The sequence below is a fragment of the Mastomys coucha genome, unplaced genomic scaffold, assembly GCF_008632895.1.
Source record: "Mastomys coucha isolate ucsf_1 unplaced genomic scaffold, UCSF_Mcou_1 pScaffold11, whole genome shotgun sequence".
Taxonomy (NCBI): Eukaryota; Metazoa; Chordata; class Mammalia; order Rodentia; family Muridae; genus Mastomys; species Mastomys coucha.
The window spans coordinates 33,208,887-33,218,448 of record NW_022196893.1 but is presented as its reverse complement, the minus strand read 5'-3'; the positions used below and the strand labels follow the sequence as shown (position 1 = coordinate 33,218,448).

The 9,562-nt window shown below is 50.4% G+C and overlaps 1 protein-coding gene across 1 annotated transcript; it reads left to right on the top strand.

Moving 5' to 3' along the window:
* Positions 1-317: 317 nt before the first annotated feature.
* On the top strand, positions 318-8,843 carry LOC116080187 (keratin, type II cytoskeletal 73). Its single transcript, XM_031356472.1, has 9 exons — positions 318-783; positions 1,648-1,862; positions 2,585-2,645; positions 3,154-3,249; positions 3,641-3,805; positions 6,025-6,150; positions 6,495-6,715; positions 7,644-7,678; positions 8,436-8,843. Exons 1-9 carry the CDS (start codon positions 340-342, stop codon positions 8,690-8,692), a joined length of 1,620 nt encoding a protein of 539 aa, XP_031212332.1. The 5' UTR covers positions 318-339; the 3' UTR covers positions 8,693-8,843.
* The last annotated feature ends 719 nt before the right edge of the window (positions 8,844-9,562 follow it).

Below are 9,562 nucleotides of genomic sequence, written 5' to 3'. Positions count from 1 at the left end.
CAACCCTCTAGAGAAGGACAGCTGGGACCATGACGAACTTCCTAGCCAAGATCATTCTGGGGATAATATGACCTAGCTAATTACCCCATGCTAATAAGATAAGGCTCAATTACATGCAGAGGACTTGCAAGCCCAGCATTTTGGGGGTTTTCATGTTGCCCTATGCCTATGATTTTGATAGGAGAAAATGATTTCTTCCTTCCAGGCAAATTAAACCCAACAATTAGAGCAATTGTTCTCTTGAGCTCTATAAAGGGGAAGACCAAGATCACAAGCCGGTGAACAGTCAGTCTCTTGGTGAAGGTGTGTGCCTCATTCCCTGTCTGTGGCTTCTTCAGGATGAATCGCCAATTCACCTGCAAGCCTGGAGCTGCCAGCAGGGGCTTCAGCGGCTGCTCAGCTGTGCTATCAGGAAGCAGCTCATCCTCTTACCGGGCAGGGGGCAAAGGGTTCAGCGGAGGCTTCAGCAGTCGGAGCCTCTACAGCCTAAGAAGCCCCAGGAGCATCTCCTTCAATGTGGCTAGTGGCAGCGGGCGCACAGGGGGATATGGGTTTGGCCGGAATCGGGCCAGTGGCTTTGCTGGCAGCATGTTTGGCAGTGGGGCTCTGGGGCCTTCAAATCCATCCCTGTGCCTGCCTGGAGGCATCCACCAGGTCACAGTCAATAAAAGTCTTCTGGCTCCTCTCAACGTGGAGCTGGACCCGGAGATCCAGAAGGTGCGCGCCCAGGAGCGGGAGCAGATCAAGGCTCTGAACAACAAGTTTGCCTCCTTCATCGACAAGGTGGGACTGCTGATAGCTAAGTATTTCCTTTCTTCTTCCACCTCCACTGCCCTCAGGGCCTCGCCTGGAGATAGGATGATACAACTCCTTCCCAGGACACAGACACACCACAGGGCGGGGCAGAGACAATCCCCAGACACCAGAACTGAGAGGTGGCGGCCCTAAAGGCACATATAGAGCAAGCTCTTTACATTTGGAAGGTGTCTAGGAAGCAGCGCAATGGTTTCTTGGTGGAGAAGTGGGGCAGAACCAGAGAAGGCAGAGGAGAGGCCAGCAGTGGCCTTGGGAGGTGCAGAATGCCAGGGCCCCGTGCAGTCTGCATTCCCACAAGCCCTCCAGGAATACTGATGAATACTGAAGTCTGAGCACCTGAGTCAGTGGTAGGTGAGCACAGAGCAATGGAAACTCCTGGCGTGAAAACCACGAAGAGCTTAAGGTCCCAGGACAGTTGAGTACAGGGCTTCCACGTAGGTTGGGAGAGGCCATGGATGCGGAGGGAGGGAGCAGGCCACACAGAGTAGACCACCACCAGGCCCTGAGGAGTGGGATGCTAGCAGGTAACTTAACATCCAAGAACTTGCTACAGAGTGCCTTTCTACAGTTGATCAATATTGAGCCAGCAGTTTTAGCCTGGGCCAGGAGGCAAACAAGCCAACATTGTGTGTGACAGGGCTGCCTTTTGGCTGCTAGACTAAGCACTCCCAGAGGGAGCTACCTGGGGGCTTTTTTTTTCCCTCCTCAGAGCTCACCTGTGAAGGTCACAGGGCAGATCAAAACCCACCCTTTTTCTCTGGAAAGAAGGTCTCTCATCCCCTGACCCCATTGGTTGCGGAGTGGGTTCAGGTGGCTTCTGTTTGCATTCAGGTGCGCTTCCTGGAGCAGCAGAACCAGGTGCTGCAGACCAAGTGGGAGTTGCTGCAGCAGCTGGACCTGAGCAACTGCAGGAGGAACCTGGAGCCTGTTTATGAGGCCCACATCAGCAGCCTGCAAAAGCAGCTGGATTCGCTATCTGGGGACAGGGTGAGGCTGGACTCTGAGCTGAGGGGCATGCGGGATGCTGTGGAGGACTGCAAGAAGAGGTGAGTTGGACACTGTGGGCTAGCTAATTCCTAGGGTGAGGCTTCCTAAGTAGGTCATGGGACTTTTGCCTGTGGCCTCAGCAGGGTAGAACTTGAGTAAAACAAACCATTTGCACTTACCCGGCAAGAGGAGAGCCTTCGTGGGCATAACCAAGCAGGATGGATGTGGATACTAAGCCTGCTGGGCAGTGCGAGGGATGCCCTTGAAGGTAGTTTTCTCCTAAGCCCTCCTAGAGAGCCCCTGTGTGCGTTCAACACAGAACTCCAGCTCCTTAGCTCACCCATGGTGCCCTAAGTTCCAAGGAAACCCCACAGAGCAGGAGACTTCCCACTGGCTCTCTCTCATTTTCATTGGGTCCCGCACACCTGAGCCACATTCTTTCTTGACATGGGTTAGGGTAGCTGTCAAGTTGGAACGGCATTGTTGGTGACAGGCATCTGTTGGCAGAGTCCTGCTCTTCAGATTTGGATTTTGAGGAGGAGAAAAACTGGACTCACTTTCCTTGCATCAGAAGAACCCTAGACCCAAATCCTCCAGCCACCAGGCCCAGGTCCCTACTGACGGCTCAGCCAAACTGCATTACTGAGCTGGGACAGCAGAAAACACCTGCTTAAGGACCCACAATTCAGACATCTTGTTGTATCTCTCAGTGAGAGCATGCAGATAGAGACTCACAGACACTGGCACCCCTAGCCTCTGTTCACTGATGCTTTCCATGTAGGTACGAAGAAGAAATAAACAAGCGTACAACTGCTGAGAATGAATTTGTGGTGCTTAAGAAGGTAAGCAGAGTACCCGTCCTCCGTCCCCCATGGTGGGTAAGAACAGAGGAAGGAATGAGGCCTGCATTCCCTAGAGAGGGCCTGGAGCCCACAGTCCCAGACAGAAGCTGTCTATGTCTATGGTGGACCCTGGTGATTGTCAAGCACAGATCACGTAGCCAGCTTCTTTATAGTTGTGTAAATGGACAAGGATCCAGCTGTGGATAGTTAGTCCCAGCTTATGCCCAGCAGCACACAGGACTCTGGGAAGGGCCAAGCCCCACTTCTAACTCTTCTCATCTCTGACAAACTATTATGGTTGCCTCAGTGACTGTGGGGGAGAAACAGGCTCTGTACCCTGCTTTGGAGAAAGGGGATGACATTCTCACAGTGGGTCTAGGATGAAGTCAGGTTCCTACCTCTTGGGTCTTGAGTTTATTCCTGGGATGGTTAACCATGTGGGGCAGAGGGGGGGAGACACATTTCATAAGAGAGGTTGGCTAGCAGAAGGTGTCTGGGTTCCCCTTAGGATGTGGATGCCGCATACATGAGCAAGGTGGAGCTTCAGGCCAAGGTGGATGCTCTGGATGGAGAGATCAAATTCCTCAAGTGTCTGTACGAGGGGGTAAGGCTTTGTATTCACCTCTAGCTTTGTATTCTGGAAGGATTTGTGATGATAAACTACCTATCTATCAGTCAGTTTAAGAGCCCAGGAGCCCTCCAACACTTGTGTGCTGAGGGCTTTGTAGTTCAAAGGCTGTGTGAGAGCGAGGCATTTTCCTTCACTTTTTTACTCTCGGGACAGACATGGATTTTCTACTCAGTTTGCTTTACATCTTCTGGGCAGTTTTCCAACATGGTGTTGGAACCTCGGGCTCTGTCCTCACATAGCTTTACAGAATGCTGCTTGTGCCTGCCTGCTTGGGGTGGTCTGGGGTTATCCCGCTGGGAAAGGTCATCATTTTGTCCCCCTCCCCTGGTTACAGTAGGCCTTTCACACCTCTTGTTCCCTGCAGGAGATTACTCAGATGCAGTCGCACATAAGTGACACCTCTGTGATCCTCTCCATGGACAACAACCGCAGCCTGGACCTGGACAGTATCATCGCTGAGGTCCGAGCTCAATATGAGGACATTGCCCTGAAGAGCAAGGCGGAGGCTGAGATGGTGTACCAGACCAAGGTGGGGTTGACGGTAGACCTCTCCAGAGACAGGTGTAGGGAGGGGAATCTGGCTTGGCCTCATTTTCTCTGTTCCATGACTCATGACAGCCCCCAGCTTGCTGGGAAGATGTTAGGCACTCTGAGAACAAGAAGGGGAAGACACAACTCTGTCCTTGGACTCCCCTTTGACCCATGGCAGCCATTTCAGGGTGAAAACTGCAAGATGCAAATGAAGCATCCTAACGCAGGACTAGGTGGGATTGGGCAGGACCCACTTTCTGGAGACAGAGCGCTCTTCAGTACGTGTGGGGGAGGGCAGGCATGAGTAACCAGGGGTTCAGCTCTGTCATCATGGTAAATCACGGGTCTCCTCAGTGTGATCTGGGAGCAGCCGACTCCCACCTTTTCCTTTAAGTCCATCTCCCAGGATGATGAGGGCATTGCTATCCTTCACATCTCAGATGGGTGTGGGTGGGAGGTGACTCTTAGATAATCTGGCTTCTCTGATCATGATGGTAACTGTCTAATTGTTCCTTGCTGCTCACTGGGCTCTTTCTCTAGGGAAATCACCCCTTGGAGACCTTATCTCTGTTTCCTATCTCCTTCCCAGTCTAGGATGGAGAGGTTCAGCCTGTTGGGGAAGGGTTAGCCTTCAGGGCCTAAGGGGCAACACAGGCCTGGGCTTTTGACAACAGAGTAGGCTATGACCTGGTCCCATTTCCTGCTGCATTTATCCTCAGAAGCCAGGGTTAAAAATGGCCATGTGACTTAACTTGTGGATTGTCAGGATCCAGCACTCGAACCCAGGCTGTCACCTCCATAGTCCCTTCTAGAAGAATCAGACAAGTCTCACAGAAGTGATTATGGACCCTTTGCTACATGGTTATTGGCACCTCCACTTCACCATGGGCTTAGGGGGAAGGATGCTATGGCTGGGTTCTGGCCACAGTGTCTGGGTGCTGGCCACTGTGTTTGGGTGCTGGCTACTGTGTCTGGGTTCTGGCCACAGTGATTAGGTCCTGGCCACAGTGGATGGGTGCTGCTCCTGGTGTCTGGGTGCTGGTCACAGTGTCTGGGTGCTAGCCACAGTGCTTGGGTGTTGGCCACAGTATGTGAGGCTGGTTTTTATTACCACAGTTTAAATGTGAGTAAGTGAGCCCTGCAGGAGCAGGAAACTCACCAAGGGAATTAGTACATAAGGGATAATGGTGCTGCCCAAGTCTGGGGCACTGACTAGGGTGCTAAAGCAGATCAGGGCTTAGCATCCAGGGACACGGGCAAGGCAATACATCACCCTGAAGCATCAGAGACCACATCTGTTCTGCTTACCCCTTAAGTCGAATTCAGAGATTGAGCCCGGATATTCTCTGTTGACTATTCAATGGGCAACCCAAACAGCTGGAGATAACTGACATTCACAGCTGACATCTAGTGCTAAGCCCACCCTCCTGATAAGTCCAACAAGACAACCTGAATACCTTGTGCTCAACCCAGCTAGCTAGGAGAAGGGAAACAGAGAAAATACAGCTGGTTGGCTCCTCATGCAGTCAGTCATCAGATCTTTCTCTTGAGCACAGCAAGGCACTATGCTATGTACTGAGAATTCAGAAATAAAAGAAAACATCCATCCACTGAAGAGGTCATCGAAGTCTATAGTATGTCTGACTTCTGGAGTGCATGGACACAGAAACAGAATTGTACCTAATCAGAGGATTAGGGAAGGCCTCCTGACCTGGCTGAGCTGTAGCTACTTAAGGAAGAGAGAGGGTGTAAGGGGAGAGTTCTGGGGGAGAGAGAAGCTGACACTCCCTCAGAGACATGGGGCCATGTGAGAATCATTTAGGGTGGTATATTAAAGGAGTATATGTCAAAGCTTGGAACCAGATAAATGCAGGCAGGGACAGTGAGGAATGAATACCCTGTGCCATGCTAGGAGTTTGAATTTCCTCTTGACCTCAAAGGGCTACAGGCAGAGAAGGTCATAGTTGGGGATTCATCTTCTAAAGATGCAGTGTGGAGAGGTGAGACTTTCAAGAGTCCAATGGCCAAATCCAACCCTCAGAAAGTTCAGCCAGGCTTAGGCAAATAAAAAAATTCATGGACTGATGGTTAGAGAGGAAATGGCTATATCCCTTCCCTCTTCTGTGCGTGGTGCCAGGCAAAGGCATCATTTCTGTGCTAAATTAGGCTGACACAACCCTTGAGTCACATATGTGCTTGTTATCTACCATTTGCCAGTTCCAAGAGCTGCAGCTGGCAGCTGGCCGGCACGGAGATGACCTCAAGCACACCAGGAACGAGATCTCTGAGTTGACCCGGCTCATCCAGAGACTGCGATCAGAAATTGAGAGTGTGAAGAAGCAAGTGAGTGACTGGGGCTCCTACATACCTCCACGGAAGGCTGGGGCTTAGAGCCTCCCTGCCTTGTCTCCTTCTCCTTCTCCTCTGTTCTGGAAACCCCTTCCTCAGAGAATCCTCATCTTGTCCTCTACTTTGTTCCCCATCTGAAGTCTAGAGCCTCATAGGGTTCCCCACAAAGCTCCAAGACTGAGAATAACAAGCTTCCCTGGGGTCAAGTAAAAGTCCTCATTGCCTGATACATTCCAGGAAGTATAGCAGTTGAGTAAGGCCCATCCACGATTAGTACATGGGAATAAAGTGGGACCTGGGTACCTTCAACTCAGTGGGGTGTTACCCCTTGCCCTTAGTGCTCCAATCTAGAGACAGCCATTGCTGATGCCGAGCAGCGAGGTGACTGTGCCCTCAAGGATGCCCAGGCCAAGCTGGATGAGCTGGAGAGAGCCCTGCACCAGGCCAAAGAGGAGCTGGCCCGGATGCTGCGTGAGCACCAGGAGCTGATGAGTATGAAGCTGGCCCTGGACATTGAGATCGCCACCTACCGCAAGCTGCTGGAGGGGGAGGAGTGCAGGTAACTGCAGGGGTGCTCAGACGCAATCCTCCCCATCCAGGTTCCTGTGATGTGGGTGTAGACACTGGGGGAGCTATAGATGCTCTCTAGTTTAACTATAAACAGATTCCAGAGCCATTTCCAGCAATGCAGGATAGCAGCAATGTTCTTTAAATTCTCCTTCAGCTTTTCAGAATCTTAGCTTAGTATTGCCAGCTTCAAGGACTAGATGGCCCTTACAAATAACTAGTGTTCATGTTACAGGGGCAGAAGATCCTAAGTTCAGTCTCTCAGTACCACCTAGTTCTCTGTTGAGCTAACTTGCTTTATTTTCATAGCATTTATTTTTAGTGCCCTTTCTTTTCTTATTTGGTTATGCAATTCTGGTTTTGTGCATTGTGAAATATAACCTTCTTTTAAGAGAAATGCATTTTTTTCCCCTATAAAAAGCAGTCAGTTAAAAATACTCAATTGGTAATAATGTAGGCTGCACAAAGTCCAGTGCAGTTGGAGGGACAAGACACAGATAGTTGGCATTTGCAAGTCCTGGGACTGGCTTAAAGTCACACATGCTTCATCCATGGCCACTTTAGTTGTCTCTATCCCCACATCTCCACTTGCTTGGGCCTCAGCTATTCCACAGTCAAGCAATGGGTTCAAGAGAAACTCCAAAGGCAGAGTGGGGCCCTGGAAGTAGTGTTAGTGTGAGAACCCCAAGAGTACAGCTTTCCCCTCTCTGTGGTAGGGAAGGTATACTGGGGAGGGCAGGAGGGTCTTGGAGGCTCAAGCCTTGAGACAGAGGTTGTTAACTGACTGTTGGTGGCTTGTGGGCTTGGCAGAGGTGGAACTAGACTGGTGGTGATTCTGACTACTGTCTGGTGAATAATGGGAAGGACCTCTCAGGATCCTAAGTGTGATGGAGGATCCCTATGCTTTTTTTTCTGTGCAGGATGTCTGGAGAACACACCAATGCTGTGAGCATTTGTGAGTATTTCATGTCTCTGAGGGGATAGTTCCAAGCAGTTAACAAGTACTAAATGAATGAATGAGTGGGCGTCTGTTGTCAGGGTTCCATTGAGCAGCTTGTGCTCTGCCTCCTGCTGCCTCACCTATTCAGTTACTTCTTCACCAGTGGAGTTAGTTTCCCACAACTCTGACTTTACATGCTCACCATTTCCCCAGTACTGGGATAAAACACTTGGTAGCCGCATGCCCTCTCCTGCTGCCCACACCGCCCTGCAGGATGGGAAAAAGAGTCACCTATCCCCTCTGTCAGGGGAGACCTATGCAGCTGCGTGGCATGGATAAGTATTAATGCTAGCCCCACAAAGTTTAGCCACTCTTTCTAAGATGGGAGCCCAGCACAAGTATCCTAATTCAAGCCACAGGAAACACCAATAGAAACAATGTAACGATGCCTTCTCAGGCCAAACGCAAGAAAGTAGCTTATGCTTGGACATCATTTTTCCTTTGGGGAAAAACCTTGTGTTCCTTGTACATCCAAGAAGGAGCAGGTGCCGACTGGGGAGTCTGTGACATCTGGGCTCTTTTTCCTCAAAGCTTGATCTGCTTGGGATTGAGTACATGTCAATAAACTTAAATTTGGGGTCTGTGTGAGTACTTTAGTGGGCGTCTAGAGTAGCAGGGATATGTTTGAGTCATTGGATACTGGAAGGGACTTGGGGCTATGCCTACCTTGAAACACCCACTGATGGCCAGTCTCTTATTCTTTCTCTCACAGCTGTCATCAGCAGTTCCGCACCTGGGGCAGTCGGTGCTGGGACCAGTTTCGGGTTCAGTAGCACTGGCACCTACGGCTACCGGCAGAGCTCTGTGGCCGGGGGCTATGGCATACTGTCAGGGGGCTGTGTCACTGGTAGTGGGAATTGCAGCCCCCGTGGAGAAACCAAGACCAGACTGGGTAGTGCAAGTGAATTTAAGGAGGTTTCAGGAAAGACCTTGGGTTTGGGCTCACCCTCAAAGAAAACCATGAGATAATCTGACAGCTAGTCCCCCCATTTCTGCCCAGCTTTGGTTTTCTCTGGACTCCCTTCCAGGAAATCCTTCTGTTTTATTTACTATTGCTCGCTTTTTACTTTTCTTTGTTGCCAACATTGCCTTCTTTCCAATCCCTCTGCCTTTATTAACCACACCGACCCCTCTGCCTTTATTAACCCCACAGGATTCTAGGGTTGACATTATCTCATGCATCTTTCTGCCACAATGTAAAGGGACTACTTCTCTTACCCTTCCACACATTCATAAGGACTTGCCTGCATGCCCCATTGTAGCCTCTATGCTGTCCTCCTGCTGCCCATGACAGTCTGGGTGCAAGAGACTTGAAGTGTGTTGATGGACATTCCTGCAAGAACCAGCCCAGCCTGGATCAAGCACTTGGCCACCGTTGTATCTGGCATATCTCTTGTTATAGGACTGGGAGTCCCTACCCAGTCTGGACCTTGCTTAGGTCCCAGTCCTGCCTCCTGTACCCCACTAATAAACTTATAAAATAAGGTCAGATTGCCTCTTTGCTGATGAAATCCTTATTTCAGATAATGCCCATTCTGTATGTGAAGTGGTCACTGAATGGGAACCTCTGGCATCTGAGGGTTCCTCCATTCTACAGAATCTTAAGAATTGTTAGATCTGCATGAATGAGACCCTGCACAGAATCCCTATGAAACTGCGTGGACCCCAGCGCCGTCTGCACTGATACCCAGCATTCACTTGTCCATACCTGACAGGTGTGACTTCTGAGGTCTTCTTTCAGAGGCCTCCAGCAACAGTCAGGGGATGTACAATGTTAACAACATACAGGTGACCAGGAGAAGGAGTCAAAATTTAAAGCTGTGAAGAGGCAGACAACAG

Coding starts and splice junctions, on each gene's coding strand:
- LOC116080187 (XM_031356472.1), top strand. CDS start 340: ATGAATCGCCAATTCACCTGCAAGCCTGGAGCTGCCAGCAGGGGCTTC. Junction 2,646..3,153: donor AATTTGTGGTGCTTAAGAAG/GTAAGCAGAGTA, acceptor GGTTCCCCTTAG/GATGTGGATGCCGCATACAT. Junction 7,679..8,435: donor CACCAATGCTGTGAGCATTT/GTGAGTATTTCA, acceptor TTTCTCTCACAG/CTGTCATCAGCAGTTCCGCA.